The sequence below is a fragment of the Momordica charantia genome (genome assembly GCF_013281855.1).
Source record: "Momordica charantia cultivar OHB3-1 chromosome 8 unlocalized genomic scaffold, Mcharantia_2.0 BLBB01000008.1, whole genome shotgun sequence".
Taxonomy (NCBI): Eukaryota; Viridiplantae; Streptophyta; class Magnoliopsida; order Cucurbitales; family Cucurbitaceae; genus Momordica; species Momordica charantia.
Genome location: NW_028275166.1, coordinates 4,611,046 through 4,635,029, shown reverse-complemented (window position 1 = coordinate 4,635,029; position 23,984 = coordinate 4,611,046). Strand labels below are relative to the sequence as shown.

The 23,984-nt window shown below is 35.6% G+C and overlaps 4 protein-coding genes across 5 annotated transcripts; 2 read left to right on the top strand and 2 right to left on the bottom strand.

Moving 5' to 3' along the window:
* Positions 1-54: 54 nt before the first annotated feature.
* LOC111005000 (casein kinase II subunit alpha-2) lies at positions 55-5,558 on the bottom strand. Its single transcript, XM_022276336.2, has 10 exons — positions 5,290-5,558; positions 4,130-4,259; positions 3,220-3,414; positions 2,460-2,617; positions 1,832-1,922; positions 1,642-1,707; positions 1,457-1,539; positions 912-975; positions 743-811; positions 55-338 (listed from the first exon to the last, which is right to left on the bottom strand). The coding sequence occupies exons 1-10, from the start codon at positions 5,373-5,375 to the stop codon at positions 279-281; spliced, it is 1,002 nt and encodes a 333-aa protein (XP_022132028.1). The 5' UTR covers positions 5,376-5,558; the 3' UTR covers positions 55-278.
* Positions 5,559-8,332: 2,774 nt separating this feature from the next.
* Positions 8,333-12,184, top strand: LOC111005169 (protein SYM1). 2 transcript variants are annotated; one of them, XR_002600720.2, is made up of 5 exons: positions 8,333-8,811; positions 9,823-10,051; positions 11,259-11,383; positions 11,530-11,740; positions 12,010-12,184. XR_002600720.2 is itself a non-coding variant. In XM_022276582.2 (4 exons), exons 1-4 carry the CDS (start codon positions 8,464-8,466, stop codon positions 11,611-11,613), a joined length of 786 nt encoding a protein of 261 aa, XP_022132274.2. In that variant the 5' UTR covers positions 8,333-8,463; the 3' UTR covers positions 11,614-11,944. The 2 variants fall into 2 exon arrangements, 1 of the variants encoding a protein (XP_022132274.2); XM_022276582.2 differs by lacking the exon at positions 12,010-12,184 and having other exon boundaries at positions 11,530-11,944.
* A 1,155-nt stretch (positions 12,185-13,339) lies between these two features.
* Positions 13,340-17,009, top strand: LOC111004604 (QWRF motif-containing protein 2). The gene is made up of 6 exons (XM_022275667.2): positions 13,340-15,081; positions 15,558-15,677; positions 15,920-16,036; positions 16,119-16,208; positions 16,461-16,568; positions 16,647-17,009. The coding sequence occupies exons 1-6, from the start codon at positions 13,666-13,668 to the stop codon at positions 16,701-16,703; spliced, it is 1,908 nt and encodes a 635-aa protein (XP_022131359.2). The 5' UTR covers positions 13,340-13,665; the 3' UTR covers positions 16,704-17,009.
* A 1,023-nt stretch (positions 17,010-18,032) lies between these two features.
* LOC148209406 (zinc finger protein ZAT10-like) lies at positions 18,033-18,980 on the bottom strand. The gene has a single exon (XM_088128009.1). The coding sequence runs from the start codon at positions 18,923-18,925 to the stop codon at positions 18,191-18,193; it is 735 nt and encodes a 244-aa protein (XP_087984135.1). The 5' UTR covers positions 18,926-18,980; the 3' UTR covers positions 18,033-18,190.
* Between the last annotated feature and the right edge of the window lie 5,004 nt (positions 18,981-23,984).

Sequence of the window (23,984 nt, the reverse complement as noted above, 5' to 3'; positions counted from 1 at the left end):
TCCTCATTTGAAGCAGAGAAAAATAGAGAGTAGGAGAGAAGAGAACAGCGAGGGTAGCAACCAAAGTTGTAATTTCCATAGTAAAACTAAAATCTCATAAAAACGAGGGAAAATATACAGTGGAGTAGTAGGCGAATGACAATATTACAGAACAATGAAGTGGCAAACAACTGTATGAGCTAACCACCTAGGTGGGTGGGAAAAGAGAACCTAGGCTTACAAAAACTAACGCCACAATGAGCAACTGCTGTTAAATTTTTTACTTTTACAAAGGGGGGTTATTGAGTTCGCAGCCTGCTGTTCTCAGCAGTTCTCACCTGGAAGAAGTACGGGTGAGCCTGCAAAGAATGTTCAGAAATTAGGAAATCTATGTCGCAACTGAACAAAAACTTGGCATGCATAGAATGCCATCATAGAAAGAGAATTTCAATTTCAGAGCAATTGACTCATGAGTTAAGTTTGGTGATTAGAACTAAGTATATGTTTCACGCATGAGGTTGCTTACTACAGACTTCTGGCTTCATAATCCCAACCAAATTTCATAAATCCAAGAAACTCATCTTTCCTATTCTTGAACAATTTCCTTTAACATCTTTATTTCCTTAATATCAGAAAGTTAACCAGAAGGACAAAGATGCACCGATAACCAAACAGCAAAGAGAATGATGAAGAAAACTATAATGGGAAAAGATGATAAATGAGAACACGGTTAAACTTAAATAGAAGAGAAGTTGATAGATACCATTGCTTCTCTTGCAGTGAGCCTATCTTGATGGTCGTATCGAAGAAGCTTATCCAGAAAATCAATGGCCTATGTCGAGTGAAGACAACCACAAATGAAATGTCACAAAAATGTAAATATAAATATGAAACTTAGAGCAGTAGTCCATTGACTCAAAAACACATCTGACCTCAGGGGATACAAGATGTTGATTATCAGCATTGATAAACCTTGACCATGGTTTACGACTATGCCTGCAATATGAATCATGGGAAGGCAAGTTTCATACATGATACAACCAATGATGAAAGGTGAATGAACAAAATCGGGGATGAGGACATGCATTTTTACATTTACTCAATTTCTGCACCTATGAAGAGCTAGGGATTTTTTCCCCATATTATGCTATTTTAGATTTATGAAGTCATAAGAAGATGTCGAACAGTGACATATAATTGAAGAGCCAGTTTAAAAATGGCAGCAATTATAGTAGGTTTCCATACTAATTTTTATAATTAAAGAAACAGCAATTAGCCGATCATTTCCAATAATTGATAAATCGCATTCAATAACACAAGTAAAACAATTACTCATGCTGCATTAATTTAATTATCACATTAAACTTTGCTATTCGTCATAACCATTTGGTTTTGAGAGCAAGTTATATGTAGAGTTGCTTTGAAGCTGGGAACCAGTCCATGAGAGAGAGAGAGAGAGAGAGAGAGAGAGAGAGACCTCCCAACAAGTGCTTCAAGTTGTGGATCAAGAACAAGTTGATATTTGTTCAGATACGCATTCAATTCATCTGTCCCCAAAACCTGAGTAAGATTCATTTTTCATTATAAATAAAATCACTGCGGCAGAGTCGCCGAAGACAGTTAAAGTATCCACCCAACGTTGAGAAAGGGACGGACAAGTACCTTAGCAATTTTGACAAGCTGGTCATGATTGTCATGACCATAAAAGAATGGTTCTTTGCGGAAAATCTGCAGGAAAAAGAAAAAAGCCTTGAGCAAGCTCATTGTGGTATAAGCTATTTGGTCACACCATTTGCATGACCATGAAAAAAGGAGGAAACTTTAGTAAGGCCCTGTAGTCCCAATCCCTCACCATTCCGGCAAACATACAACCCAGGCTCCACATATCCAAAGAATAGTCATAGTCTTGTAAATCTACAAGAAGTTCTGGCCCTTTGAAATACCTGAAAATATCATCAGCTAAATCCATCAAGTTAACTTTCAGATGTATTTACTGGTACAGGATTCTTCCTACTTTAAAATCTCAAGCTGGTTCTCATATTGATAGGAAAGCTATCAGAATGTTAGAAATATTATTAGGACTTTAGGATATTAAGAAGGGTATATGAGCCATTAGCCAAAAAATTGGTTATAATTAGAGAGAATGAGAGAAAATGAAGGTAAGCAATTAGTGAGTTTAGGGTTGGGTGAGAATAGTCAACAGAGGAAGTCCCAAGTATCCCTTATCTTTTTATTTAGGTTCTATCAAAAACAGAACCATAACACCTACAACATCTAAAGTCATAGTGCCAGAAAACAAGGGTTATACAGTAGCTACCAGCCATGCGACCACTATACTGTGCAACTCTATAACTAGAGATTAATAATTATATAATCAGCTTTATTTGGTGGATGATCTTTTGCTTTGCGGGACATTGTAGGCAGAAACTATAGATGCACCAAATAAACAGTTGAATAAATAAAACGAAGAATACACTTACCTAGATGCCACTCGGACATTGTACTCTTTTCCAGGATGGTAAAATTCGGCAAGACCCCAATCAATCAGACGAAGTTTCCGTAGCTCATGGTCAATCATAACATTGTGAGGCTTTACATCTCTATGCATTATGCCCTGTGAATGGCAGTAATCCAACGCCTGCACTTACAGAATGCCCCAAATCAGAAGCAATATAAGGGCATTTAAACGCCACACAAACTTACAACCTTCACAGCCAAGACATGAATTATTTTAAACACAAATGAAAAATTTACAACAAAATGCAAAACTGAGGTTTATCTGTCGAAGTAACAAACCCATTATGAGCACTTTTCAGGTCAACACACTTTATTTGTTCACTTTTTATTATCATTAAACAAGTTCATTTGCAGATGTGGTCGTGTCACCAGCAAAATTATACTTGAAAATTTAGTGAAAAATAAAAGCAAGAAATAGAGAGAGTGAGAGAAAAGAACATGAACATGAACAAGTATTATACTCAACGGTCCAGGCAGTATCATGGTTAGGAATCGAAATCTAAACTACAATGCATCATAATCATTATATGATAAGTTCGTAAGCATAATAAGTTCGTGAAGGATTGGCTAAGTGAATATCATTTATCATTATACACTTTTATAGAAAGGAAGCGGCTTTTTTATTTCTCGATTAACATCAAGCTCATATATTCTTTGGATGAAAGAAAAAAGAAAGTAGATTTTGACAAGCATATCAAGAAGTGATGAGACATTAGAAAAGACCTTCAAAAGCTCATATATATAGTAGCGTATGTCATAATCAGTCAGTGTAGGGTACAAAATTTTGAAATCTGTACTGTTCACATATTCAAAGATTAAGCTAGGAGTTTTTGAGTGCTGATCTCTGACAATGTCCAGCAATTTCACAATATTTGGACCCCCGCAAAGATTCTGCAATATTTTAATCTCCCTCTTTATCTGTATTAACACAAAATAACCGGATTAGAGAAAGTGACATAAAATTAAAGGAAAACTGGTTTACAGCGGTACTGATGTAAGAATTAGTTATTTGAAATATGAGTTCATGTCATTCATGTATGCCACATACGAACAACGCAGAATTTAATTGTTATCTATGCATAGACTGATGCATATTCATGAACAAATATAACATAGATGTGTAAATTTATAAGTGGAGAAGCTACACCACAGACAACCCTCAACAAGAAAGAGAGCCTGAGACACCTAAGCATACAAATTCTTTTGGTATCATTCTCATGCAGATGAATTTGAATAATACTATGTGGTTCCTCAATTTAACTTCTTCAGGATGTTTAACACCTCCAACACGTACTGGTTTAAAAGCAAACTAGCAGGAAGATGATAAATTATGAAGAATTGAACAAATATGATACAAAAATAACATTTTATGCATCAAGCATACATAAAGTGTGTCCAGAGACATTATATACATTTTTTTTAATAACTGGGAGTCGGAGCTTTGCTCCCTCATACCTAGAGGCAACCGCGCCAACTTAGACATCAAGGGTTAGTTATTAAGCTCATCGGAAGGTTCAAACTTGAGACTTCTAAACCAATATGACCGAGAGACCCCAAGCCCTGTGTCAATCGGGCTGCCCCTTTGGGGCATGTCTAGAGACATTATAAAGTAGAGACAAATGATCGTGCTCACCTTCTTCTTCTTGACAGGTTTAAGAATCTTGATGATGCATTTTTCATTGTTGGTGATATTTATACCTTCAAATACCTCACTATACTTTCCTCTTCCAACTTTCCGGACAACCTCATAATCATCTTGACCACTGTTTTAAAGAATTAAATTAAAAAGGAGAATATGAATGAAAAATTTTTAGCAGCAATGCCTCATAAAGAAAACAGATGAAGCAATATATCAAAAGATAAGTTATAAAAGGAAAATGATCGAGCAATTTAAGATCATCTCTTCCATATTCATTATCAGTATGTATAATCATCATTCATCATTATAAAGAAAACCTGCTATGAACTAGAACTAGATCTCTCTCTTCCCTATCCGTGAGTTAGCAGAAATTACATGAAGCAGTTGGACTTCAGCTATTTCATAAAAAGTTACAGATGGCAGCCATCATGCCAGATTTCCGTAGATTGACATCACATCGTCACGTGACTTCACGTCTTCCACATTTCATGAACACACCAAAAATTCCAAAAAGCAAGACATTGAAAATGTCACATTACACAATGGCCAAGAGGATGGAAGCTCCAATACCTGAACTGTAGAATACATATATACATACAAAGGTCCCTCCTTCAGCTAAAGTCCACTCCATAGTCCATGATATAAGGTCATAGCAGATCAAATTGGAGAATTGCTTCCAGAAAATACAATTTTTTTTTTTTAACATTCCTCCTCTTCTGCTTTCTACTAGCTAGAGTAGCTTTTATAATCTCCACGACCCAAGGTCGGGGTGGATCGCTAACCTTCCTTCTTTTTTTTATATTCTTTCTGCTTCCTAAACATCCCCGTTCCTTTCTTGAAAATGACAAAACAAATCCAGCTACATTCTCCAATCTAACTTTGAAAATGAAAAAAACAAATCCAACTACATTCTCCAATCTAACTTACAATACACTCGCAGCTAACCATCCTCATGACCCAAAACAGCATCAGTGATGCAGCGATCCGTACGACATTTCCAGAAAATAGAGAAAAATAGGGAAGCAACTAAAAATCAAACGATCCCAACTAGCAAATCGAACCCTAGATCAAATACACAGAGGGAAAACAGAACAGAGCAACACAACAAGGATTGTATAAGAGGAAGTAAGAGAAGAATAATTGAGGCGGCTCACCCCCATTGCACGGCAAGAGATTCGTAATCCCAGTAATCTCTGGGGCGGTGAACATTAACGTCGGCGTAAACTCGAGACCTGGACATGGCCGGAACAGTGGGAGGGCTCCGGAGGTTGATCGGCAAGTAATCGAGGAACGGTGGCCGGGATCAATAAATCTGAGGAAGACTGCGAACCAGCCGCCCCCTCCCCAAACTAGGCAATAAACAAAAACCGATTAAACAAATGCATGACTTTCATTCTTCCTTTTTGGCCCTTCTTTCCCCACATTAAAACTTTGTATAAAAGTAAACACTTTTTCTTTTCCCTTTTTCTTTATTTTTATTTATATGTGTCCATTTAATTATTTTGGTTTAATTTGGTATATACACACACGAGTTTTTTTTAGGTTAAGTAGTTTTTCTTACGTAAATTCAAATTCATGATTGACTAAAATAGGTGTCTCAGTTCAACTATACTTTTAGATTTTAATTCAAATAGTTAAGTGTTACGTAATACGGTATAAATCTGAATCTCTCATTTATTAGTATTTTTTATGAAAATTCAAACTAACCAATTAGGTTATGTTCTTAGTTTTTTTTTTATGGATTTATATTATTTTATAACAACTTAATCTTTGCATAATAAAAAAAATGATGATCGAGTAATTAGTATTAAAATTTTATTGTAATACGTACAAATAAATATATAATTAAATAATATTTTAATTTTAAGTCTTCAATTTTTAATATTATTTCATTTTAGTTCTTAGATTTTCGAACTATCGTGTTAGTCCTTGAATTTGTAGGTTTGTTCTATTTTTTATTTGTGAACTTTCAAAATGTCTATTTCTTTTTTTTTTTTTGAATGGAGGACTATTTTACTTCTTACTTTTATTATGGTTTTAACAAATTAAGGATATAACTTCACATATGCATTACACCAATATATATTCAATTTATGCAGAAGATTCAAAGAATAATAATAATAATAATAATAATGCAGAAGCAACTTTTTTTTTTGTTAAGGAGAGCAGAAGCAACCATTTAATAAATAGATATTGGATGGTAAAACAATATATGAATGATTATAATACATTTCAGTCGCTTTTCAAAATTCAAGAACGAAATAAAATGTTTAAAGATAAAAATAGACTTATAACCGATATTTTATATTTTGGAGGGTAAAGATTCACATATTTGTCCACACTTCAGCATTTTGTGTCTATATATATATATATATATTGTTAATAAAAATTAATTTCAAAGACCTAGTTACTATTGGTTTTTTAATATACAACTTTTATTGTTAAAACTATTGATACGTAACAACTATTAAATAATCGAAGTCTATCAAAACATCATAGGTATTTAAATATTTCAAATAGTGATATGGTTCATTTTATTGACCAACCTTTATACATATAGCAACAAGCTACTGTTTATCATTCGTGATCGCTAATTTTAATTAATAAATTTTTTTGGAGGATGGGGATTTAATTAATGAATTGATTGTGGGAAAATTTGGTTGAATAAGCAGGCGCTAGGATCCTTTTTGTTTTTTAAGCGTCCTTTTGAAAACATAAGTTTTCTAGTCATTTGATTATGTGAAATTACGTATTTACCTTTCTTCCACTTCTCCTTCTCTTTCATCAATTTCTTAATTCTTCCCTATCATATTTTACTATATCTCTTTCCATCAGTTTCTTTTTTCTAATTACTATTATTCCTTTTTTTTTTCTCACCACAAAAAGCAATTTACCCTAAAAAAACCTTAAATTTTTTAATTTTTTTTAAACCAACAGCTTCCATGATTCGCAACAGATGCATCAAAGCTGACAAGAGAGGTTGAAGAATGGGAAAAATAAATAATAATGAAAGAGAGAAAAAAATGAAAAATGAGATAAGAGAGGAAAAGTGAGATAAGGGTAAATACATAATTTCACATTACCAAATAACTAGAAAACTTAGATTTTCAAAAAGGCGTTTAAAAAACGAAAATACCCTATTCAACCAAATTTTCCTTGATTGTGATTGACATGGATTTTTTCCCTCATAAAGATGATTCACATTAATAATCAATTAATTGAGACCGAACAACTGTAAACTAAAAATCAATATGAGCTTAGCTTGATAGTAATTGACATTCTGTCTCTGAGTTTATAAATTCAAATCACCCCCCAGATTGTTATACTAAAAAACAAAAACCAACAAACTATTTATTAATTGTATTTATTGATCTTTGTTGTTTAATTTTAAGGAAATAAATAGTACGACACGAAAATATATCTTACAGAAAAGATATTTGAAGTTGGAATAGTACTTGATATGTTTTTTGTTATTTTTAAGCAAATACTTGATGTGTTATATAACTTTAAACAAGTGTAATTGGTTTTAAGGAAGATTTAAAAACCAACTAGAGATTGTTGTTTTAAATACATGTGTGCCGTTTTTAATCATGTTTACTTAAAAGAACAATTAAAATTTATTTTTGCCTTTATTATGTACTGATCTAATAAAATGAGATTCATTATGCATAATAATTTTAATTATCACTATTTACTAAAATTAACAAGGTAAAAGTAACGATCTTAATTTGTATGAATTAAGTTAAAATTGAGAATCATTCTCATTGATTCGCTCCTTTAGATGAGACTGACATTCTTTTATTTGAGTGATCCAACTATTTTATTTATTTTTTCATTTTTTCATAGATCCCACAACCAAACCTCTTTTTTTTTTACCGAGATCCCACAATTAAACTTAGCTCATATTACAAACATTATTAAAATTTATCCACTACAATTCCAGAAAATAGACTTAGAAGCACCATTTCATAAATTACATTTTACCATAATTTCAGACAACATCGATGATGCTTCATCTGAAGTTATGGGCCTCAAAATAGAAAGGGAAAGGGCAATTGGGCTAGCCTCAAACTAGATCCGTTGTGGGCTGCGAGCCCAATAAATTATTTCGGCCCAGGCCCCTTTTCAAGTAAACCTCGTGAGTTTCAGACCAACATCCATGGCCGAAGTAGGCCTGCCCCGCGAATATACCGCTTTCGCTTCCAATTCACAGGCGTGAATATCTCGTTGTTGGCTTACGAGAGTTCGTTTTCGCTCTCTGGAGTTTGAGCCGAAGCTCCTGATTTCACCCAGCAAGAAGAAGGAATCGCAAGAGCTCGTGTAATTCGATGAATAGCTTGTATCGACGTTGTGGCTGGCTTCTGCGGCCGGCCGACCCGCGGTTCATCGTTGCCCATATCAATATAAACACCAACGCTTCTGTATCTTCTAAGATTCAATGGAGGGCGTATTTCAGTTTCAGCCCTTCTTCAACGTGTTTCAGAATAAGAGGAAACAAAATCTCTTGCCCATCTAACTCGCCATCTACTTCCCATCCATTCTCTTCCTCGTCTTCTTTGTCGAAACCACGAACTGGATTCGTCGGATGGTACTTGAGGAAACTCGACACCCATCCATTCATCACTAAGAGTATCACTTCTTCGCTCATCTATGCGGCTGCTGACTTAACCTCTCAGGTAGATGATGGTTTTCATGTTTGTTTGCAATTCATTTCCGCCTTCTTTCGAAATTATTCTCATCTCATCCATCGAAGAGTTCGTTAATTGCATGCCATGAATTAACGAGATCGAGCATCCGTAAATAATATGAGGAGATGCTGCCTCTCGCCTGGATGATAAAGAGTATGTTATTATGTAAAGTCCCTCTGAATAGTAGTGAAGAATTGAGATAGTAGAGTGCTGCAATTTGTTCTCTAATGGCTCATTGTTTGAAATGGACTGGGAATAAAGTGCATAGACCTATTCTCTGCACCTTCGGAGGCATTATTTGTTTATTAATTGTATAGATGCATCTTAAAGTGTGAGTTTAAACGTAGGAGCCAAACTTGAGCAAAAATGAGCTCGGCAATGGTGTTCGGTCGTTACTTTCTTTGTGCTTGAAATCTTGAGTGGCTTCATTTTATTGATGCATATAACACTTTCGAGCAGCTTAAGTTGTATACAAGCCTCAATTTTTTTTGTTGGTTGTACTTTGACACATTATTTCTACAAAATGTCATTTAAACAGTTTATGGTTAGCTTTATGATATGCATACTTTAGATTTTACCGAAATGGGCGGATTTCATTGTCTCTCATGGCCTCATGTGTGCAGCTCATTCATTTTGGTGATGATTTTTCATTTGTGTTGAAAATTTAGGATCTGTAACTTTGCTTTGTGGTTGCTGCAGATGTAAATTATGTACAAATAAAAATTTATTTAAAAAAATGTCAGAATGTAAACTTGCCCCTCTGAAAGGATGGCATAAGAATCTATACGTCTCATTTGGGCCATTTTTGTATTTTCTTAATCTCTTGTTCTTTGTATTTTTCATGGCCACTGAGAAAATTGGTTTACCGTTCAACTTTCATCAGTTTTCTATTACATCCATCATTGAGGTAGCAATACCCTTTAGAATTTACCTTTAATATACCCTCTTGTTCTGGTTAATTTAGTCTCCTGATTGCTTGATTTACACAAAATTTGTCAGATGATTACATTGCCATCTCCTGGTTCTTTTGACTTGATAAGGACAACACGAATGGCTGCATACGGTTTGTTGATATTGGGCCCTTCCCAGCATTTGTGGTTTAATGTTATGTCTACGATCTCACCAAAGCGAGATATGTTGTCAACTTTCAAGAAGATTTTTCTGGGGCAGGCTGTGTATGGACCTACTATTACCTCTATTTTCTTCTCCTATAATGCATCTTTGCAAGGTAATCAAAAAATGGAAGTTGTAGAACCTTAGATAATCTTTCATGTCTTGCCATAGTTGGCGGGGTTTGATGACCTACTATTACCTCTATTTTCTTCTCCTATAAATATAATGCATCTTTGCAAGGTAATCAAAAAGTGGAAGTTGTAGAACCTTAGATAATCTTTCATGTCTTGCCATAGCTGGCGGGGTTTGATGACCACCAACCCTTGCTTCGTTAACTTCATTGCAAGATTATTTGATGGAGCGTTCTATAAGATTTTTGGATCCCTTTTTGTGCACTTCTTTGAAGCGTGGATTAAGATAGGTTTTTAACTCTCTGCTAATTCCGGGCCTCGGGTCTTTAGTGCTGAAATTAGTGTGCTCCTTGTTGATTTTAGTTGGTAGTGCTGAAGACCCTCTGGCTGTAGGCTCAGCTCAAGCATTCGTTACCTTTTTTTTGCTGTGGTTGGAGGTCTTCTAAGACTTGCACCTGGTTTTATCAAGCTCATGATGATGGAGTTCTATAATTTTATGGACCCCTTTGGAGAATTATGGGATGAGTGGATTGGCTCGACTCGGTTTCATTCCATTGTCGTAGAAGCTAGTTTGTGTGCTAGTTTTCAGTTTTTCTTGGATCAATAGGTCTCTTTAGCATCAGATTGAATCATTGAACCAATAGGTCCAACGTTGAGCAGACTATTCGTTGAAGAAAAACTGAAAACTAGCAGTTCAACCAACTTCTAGGAAAATGGAACTGGTAAAACCAATCAAAATGAATTGCCGAACTAATTTTTAGTCTTGAATGTTATGAAAGCAATCTGACCGACCTGTGTGTTGCTTAAACCGACTGAAACCAAACATGTTTGGTCTCTTATTTTAGTTTCTTCAAATGCTTGCACCCCTTATGGGGAACGTTTATGAAACATGGATTAAGTGAGTTCTAATTATCTGCTAGTTCTGGGTCTTTTATGCTGAAAATCCATAGCCTCCTATAGTTGCAGTCGGTATATAGAATAATGGCTTATACAAACAAGTATCTGTTACCTTCCTTAAAGCCGACCTCAATTCTCTCAAAGTACTTTCAGTGGCTGGTTTATGACTTGTTTCTTATGACCCATATGGTTCTCATTATCCATCAACGGTATTATTTATAATGTTATATTCTAATATGGTGCACCTTAGTTGGTCTTGAGATACAATTCTGAATCCATTATTTCCAAATTCAGGTGAAAGTGGCAGTGAGATTGCTGCTAGATTGAAGCGCGATTTGCTTCCAACATTGATGAATGGACTCTTGTTCTGGCCAGTCTGCGATTTTCTCACCTACAAATTCGTTCCCGTTCATCTACAGGTATGTTCTCATCACATACAAACGTAAGAGGAGAATCCCATATCAGATATGGGACCCCACAATCTTCTTAATCTTAGTTTGATATCACTCATTTTGCAACTACACTGCTAAAACTCTTATTCAATTTTGGGACATTGATTTTGCAGCCATTGACAAACAGTTCGTTTGCATATATATGGACCATTTATCTGACATACATGGCAAGCTTAAAAGGAGTTGACATCAATTGAAGCAGTAGCAGATTTGATGAGGAGGGCTGCCTGTTGTTTTCAGAAATCGATTCTTTTATTCGTCTGTCTTATTTGGCCACAAACCTTGTGAAGCAGTAAATTTGAGAGGGGCTTCCATAATTTCCGGGTAAGCAAAGCACATCCAACTCCTCTTCTCGGCTGGCTTTATTTAAATTAGTCCGAAATGTCTTAGATATTGGTCAGTTTGGCTGGATTAAGAGACATTTTGAGTATGACTCAAATGTTTAATTTATAAATTTGTCTATAATCCAAATGATTAGTAGATGATTCAATCTGATTATGCTACTATAAATGTGACTACTTTTCTGCACCTGTAATTACTTCTCGTTGCCTTTTAAATGTAAGTTTTGAATGGCTTTTACTGTTCACATACAGCACTAAATTGGGGTATGCCGTCGCTGCCTCACAAAAGAGAGGCCCTTCAATTCAAGGACTTCTCTCAACCCGCGTGTCGGCCTGCAATGCATTTGCTCTTCGTTTCCTTTATGTAATTTTAATGGCGATGTCAGACTCATACTGAACAAGCAATGAATTTATATGCTTTTTGGTATGTGAATTTTATATCCCAAGTTTTAGTCTCAAAATTTCAATTATGCCTTTTACATTCTGATTAGGCAACACCATTAATTGGGATAGGTTTACTACATGCCGAGATGTGATGCTTTACGGTAACCTATTTTTATTTAAAGTTCAGCAGAGGAAACATTTATAAAGTAAAGGCTAAATTACAACAAAACAAAAAAATATCTCTGAACTTTATCAATATCCTAATCCCTTCAAAAAATTTTAATACTACCCTTTACGAAAATTTGATGTTGTAGAATTTGGAATTATGTGGCGATTGTGAAAGCTTGCGTGGATTGAAAAGAGAAGAAATGGATTGATTGGAAAGAGAAGAGATGGAGAAAAGCTATCGATTTTTAAAAGGGGGGATCAGGGCAAAATTGGATAAACACTTGGAGTTAAATATTAACGGTTGTTTGCTTAAATGAAATTTTTAAAACATTTATGAAAGATTAAGGATAATATTGAATTTTTTTTAAAGGATAGGGTTATTTTTTAAATAAATGACAAAGTTTAGGGATTTTTATTTATTTAGCCTAACTGAAACCTTCACAAAATGTAATAAAAAAATAGAGAATTTGGGAAATTATTGTAGTAATTTGGTTAAATTATAAGTTTGAGGTTTGAACTTTTAATTCATGTCTATAATATTTTTAATTGGCTCTTACATTTTTAATTTTGTATTTAATTATTATGTACAGGATTGATATTGGTATGCCAACTCAGAATATAACTTGCATGTTCAAATCCTATGAAATATAAAATATGATACTTGTGTAACAATAGTTGAAATCTTAGAATCAGAAGAAGAAAAAAGAAAACCAAAAAAAAAAAAAAAAAACCTATTGTTTTGCCCTAAATATTGTGGAAAATCCACGTCCTCCCACACTTCCAAGTTCCAACGATCACTAGACTCAGTCTCTCTTTTTTTTTTTTTCTTAATAAAAAAACCATATATACTCGCTCCTCTCTATTTCAAAACCCATCCGTGGGACCACCAATTCTTTCTCCAAATCCCATTGCCCAAACACGTTGCATTCAATCTGCGCGAGTACTATTACTACTTGTACACGCGCGAGTAGCTATTGAACCTTCCCCCTCCTTTTTCAAATTTTTATGTTTTATAATAATGCCTCCAAGTCCACTCAAAAAATAGAAGAAAGAGAAACCGTGACGTCAATGACCGTTGCGTTTCTCCCAAATCTTCTTGCCTAACCCCTCTCCCTCCCTCCATCCTCCTCTCCGGCGAAACTCCAACGGTCATTTTCTACGAAACTCAAACTCGCCTCTTCCAGAGCAAACATTTCAGTCATCCGTTCAGATTTCCTCTGTAATTTGTTGAGATTACTCTCAATTGTTCGTAGAAGTGGATGATTTTTGGTTCGGATTCATGTTGGGTTGATCTGCGGAACCATTCTCGAAAAATTAGGGTTTCTGGACGGGGGTTGGTTATTTTGAACGACAATAATGGTTGCTGCAGTATCCACGACGTTGAATCCTAAAAGTGTGGCTCAGACTCAGAGAGTGCCGCACTCTCAAAACCCTACGAGGCCGCCTCTATTACCCTCTGATCCCGACAATGGTGTCGCTGCTCGACGGCCTAAATCCCGGGAGGTTACTTCTCGCTACATGTCGTCTTCCACTTCCTCTTCTTCTGCATCGGTTCTGAGACGATGCGCCTCCCCTTCAGTTTCTGGAACGTCTACTTCGGCGACTGTTCTGACTCCGATGCCGTCCTCGTTTAAGCGGTCCGAATCCGTTGAGAGGACGCATAGAGGGACTCCGCATCCTAATTCTTTGGATTTCAGATTTGGACATGGTAATGGTAGGGGTGAGATGTCGGCGGCTCAGAAGCTGTTGTTCAATTCGACACGGAGCCTATCGGTTTCTTTCCAGGGCGAGTCGTTTCCTTTTCAGGTTAGTAAGGCAAAGCCAGCGCCGACTCCTGGTGTGCGGAAGGGTACGCCTGAGCAGAGAAAAACCAACACACCAACGAGAGGAAGTGGCGGCGGAGGAGATCAGACTGAGAATATGAAGCCAGTAGATCAGCAGCGGTGGCACGATAGTCACCGGCAGGCGAATTGTATGAGCAGGAGTTTGGATTGTATGGATGAGCGGAAGAAGGTCGCTGGTGGATCTGGGAACGTAGTTAGAGCGCTGCAGAGTTCTTTTGTCGAAGACAGGTCTTCATTTGATGGGAGACTTAGTTCTGATTCTGTTAATGTAGAATTGAAGAAGGCGGCAGAGCCTCATGCTGAAGGAACTTCAGCTAATTGTTTAGACGTACAGTCCGACCCTCTTGCTTCTGATTCTGAGAGTGTGTCTTCTGTTAGTAGTTCAGTGACGCAGGAGGGTGGTGCCGGAAAAGGACAGCGTGGACCTCGAGCCGTTGTGGTACCGTCGAGAGTTTGGCAAGAGACTAACAACCGGTTGCGACGGCAGCCGGAGCCGGGTTCTCCATTATCTAAGAACGTTGGTGCAAAAACAACAGTACCTTCGAAGGTAAATATTCCCAAGAAGCATTCAATTGATAGTCCTGCATCATCTCCCCGCCAGGTTGGGAATAACATGGAACAGTCATCTCCTGTTCGAGTTCCAATCGGTCCTGCATCGCCAAGTAAGCTTTTAGCATCATCCATATCATCACCTTCAAAAGGAAGCCCATCTCGTGTGAGATGCTCACTGTCAAATGCATTCAGTAATAACTGGAGCAGCACACCATCTACTTTTAATTTCGCCAACGATGTTCGAAAGGGAAAAATGGGGGATAGCCGGATGGTTGATGCACATTCATTGAAGATGTTGTACAATAGGCTTTTGCAGTGGCGTTTTGTGAATGCTAGAGCAGATATCACATCTTCTGTCCAGAATTTGAATGCAGAGGTATGATTCCTGGAAGTGGCCACTTCTCTGCTTTTCTCTTTTGAAAAGAGTTGTTGATCCTTTCCTTCTGAGTCCTAATTTTGATCATCCATTTGTCTGATTCGTACTATAACTTGTGGAGCCTAATTGTATTTCCTTGACTTAACTTGTGGAGCCTATAATCATCTTGTTTTGATCACCATAAACTAGCAGATTGGTATTTTTCAACCTCCAATTTATGTTTATTGTAGAAGAGAGAAGATGATCTGGTTTTGTTGTGATAACTTAGGTTTGTTTTTTGTTAGTTGGTCTTTTATTCCTCTCACGATCATAAATATTTCCCGGTTCCCACGGTATTGGCAATGTCCTCAAGTCTATCCTTCTTTCTCATTTGTTCTCCTTCTACGTTCTTTTTAACTCATCAATTATGTAACGATGGTATTTACACTTCGAGGTGTACTAGTTTACTTATATTGTTTAATTGTTCCTTATGGCAGAGAAATCTCTATAATGCTTGGAATAGTATTTCAAAATTGCGTGAATCTGTTGTAGCCAAAAGACACGAGTTACAATTACTACAGCACAAACTTAAGCTGGCTTCTATCCTCAAGTCTCAAGTAAGATATGCAAATGAATTTTTCTATCTTGTTCTTTATCCTGTTATTTTACTTGAAAATTATCAAGCGATGAGTTCTTCTGAATTCCTAGTTTGCATATTTATCTGTATGAAAATTATTTAGGTTCATACGCTCTCTCTTATTATCACAGTAAATAAAATTATGCATGAATCTGCATTAAATTGTTTGTTGACGAGGATCTTTGCTTAGACTTTAACAATTTTTGTGTTTGACAAATGTAGATGATATATTTGGACGAGTTGGATCTTCTGGATCAAGACTTCTCCAGCTCTTTGTCAGGTGTAACAGAAGCTTTAGAAGCTAGAACTCTCCGCTTACCAGTTGATGATGGGGCGAAGGTGGGCGTCGTGTGTACGGATTTGTATCATCCAACTTTTTCTTCATTGTCTATTTATTTTTTTATTCACCTTTTGGTCTCAGGCGGAAGTCCAGGATGTCAAGGATGCAATTTGTTCAGCAGTTGATGTGATGCAAGCAATGGCACCATCCTTAAACTTATGGCTATCAAAGGTTGCAATCCCACGCTCAGCTGTTTTGTTGTTTGTCCAATTGTCACTTCCTGTACTTCTAGTAGTTGGATTTTCTTTTGGTATCGTCCTTTATAATTAGTTTTGCACATTTATTAAAATCAACAAGAGCAAGCAGCAGACGGGTGCCTTTAAGTTTTCTTCTGTTCAACCACACCTGTGGATAATGCCTTGGAAATAAATTCACAGCGTAAACAACATATGATTAAAAAGCATCTGTTCTTGATGATGATAGGTTGGAGAGGTGAATTCCGTGGTATCAAAACTTGCAGATGTTAATGCACATGAGCGTGCATTGCTTGAACAGTGCAATGATCTCTTGTCTACAGTAGCATCCATGCAGGTATTATTTTGTCTCCTCTCTCTCTCTGTCTCTCCTGTGTTGGTTCTGTCTCACTCATGAAAAAAACATCTTTGCCAGGTTAAAGAATCCAGCCTGAGAACTCACATATTGCAACTAGAGCGAATACCAGCTTAACAGGACAGGACAGAGAACAGGTATCTGCTGACTGTCCATTATTAGACCTAAGATCTTGCAAGAGAATTGATCCCACCCATTCTTTTTACTTGAATTCATGAAACAAGAAGCAATAAAAGGATTATTGATAGTGTCGGTCATAGGAGCTGGAAACTGGAAGTGTTTCATAAATGGTAGGAAATTGTGGTGCTCAAGTCTAGAGAGTGGATCAAAATTAGATAATATTCATGTACCTTCTTCTAGAGGGGGCCAGGAAAACATTTCTTGTAAATGTCAAAATGAACGTGGTTCTTATTCATTGCTTTCTTTCCCTGCCTTATGTGCCCTTCAACTCTTGATTTTTGTGAAAGTAGCGCTTGTGTGATGATAGAAGATGAGTATAAAAGCTCCTTTTGACTGGTTTGACGTGTCATTTCCATTTGTTTGCCACGTTATGTGAAAAAACAGAACACGTATTGGTTTTGCATTTTGAGTTCATACCATCGAGTCATGTTGTTTGACTTTGACACTTTTATTAGTGACCTGACTGGAAGAAGATTATAAAGTTTCAAATTTATATAATTTTAGCTAAATATGTTTTTGTCCAGTTTTTTTATCAACCATTTTCATGGTAATGTTAGAATCGACTGACAGTTTACTTACCTGACATAATACTACTTGTTGAGTTGGTACGAATTTGAGCCACCTGAAAAAGGAGGAAGTCTCTAATTATTCCACCAAATTTCTATGAAATTGCTAGAAATTTTAACTTTTCTTCTCCAAGGTAGCTCAATTTCTCTTTTACATTTCTGTAACTATCTATCTAAATATCATGTCATGCAATTTTATTATTATCAACTAATTTTAACATTGATTAGCGTAAAACGTAAGAAATTAAATTGGAACTTTTTGAATAGGATTAGAACATATAACCTATCATTTATGTTTGCAATATTTGATCAGTGATTGGGTTAAGTTGAAAATTGGTGTGTGTGGGTGCAAGAGTGAGAGGTAATTTTGCTACCTCACCCACCACCTTTTCATTGCTCTGATAAAGTATTGGAAGTTTTACACAACCAAACCCACTCCTAAATTCTTCCAAGGGTGATTTGATTGCACAAACCACTCTTATTAAGTTTGGTAATTTATCAAATTAAAAAATTGTCCAATTGAGTTGTAAATTTTTCCTGTCATTCAACGAATCATTTGATGCCCCTGTTTCGTGCTTAGCCCCACCCACTTGCCAGGGATTGTGCCGGTCGTGATGGCAAACTCTCTTCCAACTTGCATAATTCAACAACTGCAAGTAGTGCAGAAATTAAGAAAAACTCCGAATTCAAAACATGGGTCTGGGAAAAAAGAATCAATTGAATTTATAACTGATACAAAGTTCCAATCTTGAACCTTCTTTCTACATTCCAAGAATCCGCTAAACTAGTTTCATCATATAATTCAACTAATTTCGAGTTTTGATTCTAACCCTTCTCTCCCCAATTCGGGAAAGGCTCCTAATTCAGCGAGATCTCCGGCTCCGGCAGCCAAAACAAACGCGGCTTCTTCGTCGGCAGAGGGCTCTCCACCTCCTCGTCGCCGGGGAAGAAGAGCTTGGGCGACAGAGCCGGCGAGGCCGGGATGTTCAGGTCAAAGTTGCGGTGGTTATGGCTGAGGAGGGTGTGGGTCGATCCCACTCCTTCCGAGTAAGTCGTTAAAGTTACGCCGCTACTGCTGTGGTGGTGATTCGCCCCCCCGCCGCCGCCGGCACCGCCTTCGTAGTGGCGGCGCTTGTGGCCGCCCAAGGCCTGCCCGGTGGGGAACGACTTCTGGCAGATATTACAGACGTGAGCCCTTCCAACGGAGGTAGACGTGGTGGTGCTCGACGTGGCGCCGGAGACCGACGGGGACTGATCGTCGGCAGCCGCCAGTTTCCGGTGGCTGGTCTTGTGGCCGCCCAGAGCCTGGTAGGAGGAGAAGACCTTGTCGCAAAGGGGGCACTTGTAGCCGAGTCTGGCGGTGGACACGGCGGCGGGCGGCTCTGGCAGGGACCGGGGACCGCCGCGGGCGAGCATGACGAGGCAGAGAGCAAGGTACTCATCTTCGGATGGAGAGCCGTCGACGGAGGAGGGCCTTGAGGAGCGCTTGCGCTTGACCCAGGGCTTAAGCGGCGGCTGCTGCAAAGTGATGTCGTCAAAATGGAAGGGATGAGGGGAGGCCATGGTGGGAGAATTGAGAGCTTGGAGCGCCATTGATGGATTTCCAGAAGGCTTGAAAATTGTGGGAATGAGAGAGAGAGAGGGAGAAGGGGTGGGGTTTTATAGAGAGAGAAAAGAGAGAGTGAAGGAAGTTGCGTGAGGAGTGACGAGAAGATGGACGGCAAAAGGACAGAGTGCGGGCACGTTTTACTTTTGGGTCACTCGGCGGCGGCTGAGGACCGGCCCCGCCCCGACACCATATTCGGTCAAACTATTAGGACGTGGCTGCGCTGACTTTTTCAACCGCCTTAGGCCTCACCACAACTAAAAAATGACTTTGGCTTTTATTTTTATTATTTGATATCAATTTGGTGACAGAGAGTTCAAAAGAAACGAATTAATATATTTTGCTATATAAATTTTCTCATGATCCAATGAGCAACTAATGGTCATCTAATAATCAACTAACGATGGTTTGATTTTATATGTACCAAATAATTTACCTAACTCAAATCTTAAAAATAAAAAATACTTTTTTTTAAAGAGAGACTATTTATTTTTATATATACTGTCATTTTACTATTTAGGCGAAAAAATGGGCGAAAATTTATTATCGAAAGGTAAATTATATTTAACTTCAAAATTATCATTAATCAAATTGAATAAAAGGTGATTCAAGCTAAACACAATTTAATTGATTAAAACATATATTCCAACCTAAAGGTTGTGCTATGAATTCTCATCCCCACATATTGTTGTATTAAAAATAATTTGAATAAAAGACAAACATAATATTAGTTATTTTATTTATATTTTTTATTTTTACAAAGTTGAGGTTAAGTTGGGACATGCTTGCTGTTTGACTAGACACTATTTTGTTGGTTATGTAATGTATTGGACATTTTTTTTAGGTTAAGACTTTGAGCTAAGTTTGTACACTTTTTCCAACTATTTGATTTTGTGGTCAATTTTGAATATTCATGTGTTTGAGTTTAAAGGGGTTGGATACATTTTATGTCATTTAAACTTTGCTTTCAATTTTTCATAATTATATTTATTACTAACAATTTTATTTATTTTGAGTTATACTTACCAAATAATTTATAGCCTCTACCTATATATGTAGCACTAAGAAACTTATATCTTATATTTTTTTCTGACCTAACCAGGAAAAGAGGACAAGGAAAAACAAGAGTAACTTATATCTTATATTTTTTCTGGCCTAACTAAGAAAAGCGGACAAGGAAAAACAAGAGTGAAACGAATGAGACTTCTTTCAAGTTTAGGGTACTTGGCAAGACTTCTTAATTGAGCAGTTAGGAGGCAATTAGATCACATTTTTCATTTCGCTTAGCTACGTATCGTTGTCGCTCATAGTCCATGAAAGACAGTCCTTTTATTGGTTGACGAGGTCATGCTTAATGTTTTTGACCAATCATCGCTTCATTCCTCTAGTATATAGGTCCATCACAAATTCAAGCAAACAAAGACAACTAATCCATGAGGGTTGGTTTATCAAAAAAAAAAAAACCCACGAGGGTTGAAGTACAATTACAAATAAATAAATAAAAGTAGAAAAATAAGCTTTGAAAAGTATGCTATTTTGTTTTTTAACTAATTAAATTAAGGTTCTAAAATTTGGTTCAAAAAGTAATTAAACAAATAACTAAATAAAATGGTGGTAGACAAAATCAATTTTAAAAACAAAAAACTGAAAAAAAAAACGTTACCAAACAACATTTTATCAATTATGATTAAACAAAATTTTCATTTGTTTATTAGCAAGTTAAAGGAGGAGGATTAGTTTCCAATCAAGTGGTCGTGAATTCGATCACCTTCCCAAAGAGGATTGGTTTTGCTAATGATATAAGTTTGAAATTCGACTGTAAATAATTTAAATTTGAAATTCAACTACGAAGACGTTAAAAAAATTATGTCAGTTTCATAAATTTAAACATTAAATAGGTAAAATTGGAAAGAAAAATTACAACTAACATTAAAATAAATTCTTTTTATTTTTAGTACAACAGAAAAACGTCCTACCTTTAGATGCAGTTTACTACTAAATTATAGTTGGCAAAACATAAAAATAAAAATCATTAAAATCAAGTAATTAAAAAAAAAACCAAAGTATAATCCCTAGCTACTTAGTAGCTACTTATCTTCTACCTACCACTAAAATTTAATAACTATTTATCTCTTAAAAAAAAGACCTTAAATTAGTCTATCAAATAATTGATATATATTTCTTATAAAAAAAATTATGATTTTAAATCTTCTAATATTAATTTCAATTTTATAAAAATATCATATTACATGTGATTGATAAAAATATTGACACGTGGATAAAAAGTTTAATATCCAAAACTAAGAGTTGGGATCCGAGAGTTGGAAGTCAAAGTTTGAGATTGAATTTTCTTGGTGAATGACAAAACGCGGCCGTTTTTAATGCTCAACTTGGTTCGGTTCGGTTCAGTTACCGAATTAATCCTCATTAAAGTTTGAGCCGCCATGGGAGTTTGGTTTCACTCTTTGGTCACCTCAAAATATAACTCCCAAACCCAGTTCCCACAGTACCTATTTCAATCATATTAAATTTTCGTCAACCTCCCCATTTTTCTATATATACTTTTATATACAAATCATAATTTTTCAAAACTTATTTCAAGTGGTAAGTTTTTTTCTTCTGATTTCTATGATTTTTCTAAAAATATCATCATCGACATCTATTGATATTTCTATCGACATATTTATAAATTTGAGATAATAAATTTTTTGTCGACATCCTTGAATTTATTAATCTCACGTTGATCTAAACATAGCTCGAATAGTCACTACATCATTATTAACTTGTGAGTTGAGTCCATATTAAATAAATTTTAAAAAAATTAGTATAGACTATCGAGGATCACTTTCTATTCAACTTTCACTTATAGAGCTTTCAATTCTCATATTTTGCTGACAATCCTTACATTTTTAACAACTAAGAGGGTGAATTTCATAAAAATAAATATTTTTTCTTTCTAATTTTTAAAAAACTAATAACCGGACCAATTTTTATTGATACTCAATAAAAAATAAATACCGACTCATAAGCACGTTCCATGTAAATATTGTTCTTGTTTTGTTGGATTCAAACAACAACCAAAAATCTAAACGTACATTTAATAAAATAAAATAAAAAATCTAAACGAAAAAACAAGTACATATTCCACCATGCTTTAATGTGGTGGTTGAGTTTGTTTGGGTGAGCCACCCAAGGTGGTTAAATGTTAATTAATTAATAGTTGAAATATACTTTGACTTTAATAATATTTTATTTTTAACAATTTAATATTCATTCTTTAAAAAATATAACAATTAAATCATAAATTAACTTCACAAAAGATCTGATTGTAAAGAACCGTAGGAATGAAATCGGTTTAAATCAATATTTTAAGGGTCCAATCGCACATACATTTATATGGCCTAAATTACAATGAAATTTTAAAAGTAAGGAAGAACCCCAATTAACCATAGCTCTCTAATAAATTTTGAATTAATATACGGTTTAAAGAATATTCAATTGAAACTAATAATAACTTAAAAATTTTTATTTACTCAGATGTAACTTTGATTTAGAAAAATTTTGGTTACCCCGATAATTAGTTTAAGTATAATATAAAGAGTCTATTATATAAGGACAAAAATATCGTGTCTGATTATTGTAAAATAAAATGAATGATATTATTTAGATTATTCATATGCAAATGGGTCTATGTAATTCATGTAAAGTGCAACTTCCAATTTTTAATTAAATATTTTTTGACGAAGTAATTTTGAAGTTAAAGACTACAAGTTAATTAATTGATTTTTTTAGATGAAAACAATGCTTTGTAGAACAAATTTAGTTTCAAGAATTAAAATTAAATAAATTATAGATTAGACAAATAATCTAAATAATGGATAAGATAATTTGTTTCTTTTTGAATAAAAAGCATGGTCGTTCGTTGATGAAGCTGCATGGGATCATTGGGCCTTCAGCCCAAAGATAAGCCTTGAATACTCCTAAGACTTCAATCTTTTCAGGCCCACTAAATCTAGAGCATATGGCACGAGCTACGGGCCCAAACGGAAGCCCATCTAGAGCTAAAGCATCAAGTGGCCTACCATACAATGGGGTAGTTGCAAAATATGACATAATTCAAATAAATTATTATAATAAAAAATTGAAAATACAGCAGAATAAGAAAGTTAGAAAATAGTGACAACTATTTATTTTTGTTGTGGGAAGTAGATTCAAATATTTAACCCTTCCTTTGATATTTAATATCTTAATTAGTTGAACTATAATTAGGTTAACAAAATAGTAATAACTATTAATCAATATATAGTGAATAAGTGACAATTATTAATGAATATTTAAGATAATTAATAATACAATTAATAAATATTTAAGTTACTCGTCAATATATGTTAATCTGTAGTTTCTGTATTTTCCTACCATTTAAAAAATGCATGGAAACAAATTTGGAAAAAGAGGTAAGATGCGACATATTCTAAAATGAAATGTCAACTTAGAACTATCCATGAAAAAGAGAATTATACCCCAAAATGCGTCTGCCTTTTGCTTCTTAAACACCACAATATTGCTCTTGATTTTACAAATATTTTGACATAGTCCTCACAATTTTGCTTTTGGTTCCACCCAAAAGGCCTCATGCGCTAATGGAGATAATTGTCATCTCTTATATACCCATGGTCATTCTCTTCCTTAACCAATGTGAGACTTTGTTTGTACTCTCCTTATAAACCTAACAATCATCCCCTCGAACAAAGTACCACCGAGCTTCCCCTTAAGTAGCCACTCATCCGTCTACTTTTAGACCTGAACAAGAGCTTGCTCTTATCCAAGGCTTCCACCAGACCTTGATAAAGCACACACACGGATTACATCATGACTACACCTTTTAAGACCAAAAACTTCTTTATTCGACATCTGAGGATTCATCGATACAGCTAGGTTTAGACCATGACTCTGATACTACTTGTTGAGGACAACGGTACTCTCATATAATGTGGGTCAATGCTCTTTCCCTACGAACCCAACCATGGTTAGTTTTAGTCTTACAAA

Coding starts and splice junctions, on each gene's coding strand:
- LOC111005000 (XM_022276336.2), bottom strand. CDS start 5,375: ATGTCCAGGTCTCGAGTTTACGCCGACGTTAATGTTCACCGCCCCAGA. Junction 3,415..4,129: donor AACCTGTCAAGAAGAAGAAG/GTGAGCACGATC, acceptor GTGTTAATACAG/ATAAAGAGGGAGATTAAAAT. Junction 1,708..1,831: donor GTTGTATGTTTGCCGGAATG/GTGAGGGATTGG, acceptor TTTTTCCTGCAG/ATTTTCCGCAAAGAACCATT.
- LOC111005169 (XM_022276582.2), top strand. CDS start 8,464: ATGAATAGCTTGTATCGACGTTGTGGCTGGCTTCTGCGGCCGGCCGAC. Junction 8,812..9,822: donor CTGCTGACTTAACCTCTCAG/GTAGATGATGGT, acceptor AAAATTTGTCAG/ATGATTACATTGCCATCTCC. Junction 10,052..11,258: donor CTATAATGCATCTTTGCAAG/GTAATCAAAAAA, acceptor TTCCAAATTCAG/GTGAAAGTGGCAGTGAGATT.
- LOC111004604 (XM_022275667.2), top strand. CDS start 13,666: ATGGTTGCTGCAGTATCCACGACGTTGAATCCTAAAAGTGTGGCTCAG. Junction 15,082..15,557: donor TCCAGAATTTGAATGCAGAG/GTATGATTCCTG, acceptor TCCTTATGGCAG/AGAAATCTCTATAATGCTTG. Junction 16,569..16,646: donor CTACAGTAGCATCCATGCAG/GTATTATTTTGT, acceptor CATCTTTGCCAG/GTTAAAGAATCCAGCCTGAG.
- LOC148209406 (XM_088128009.1), bottom strand. CDS start 18,925: ATGGCGCTCCAAGCTCTCAATTCTCCCACCATGGCCTCCCCTCATCCC.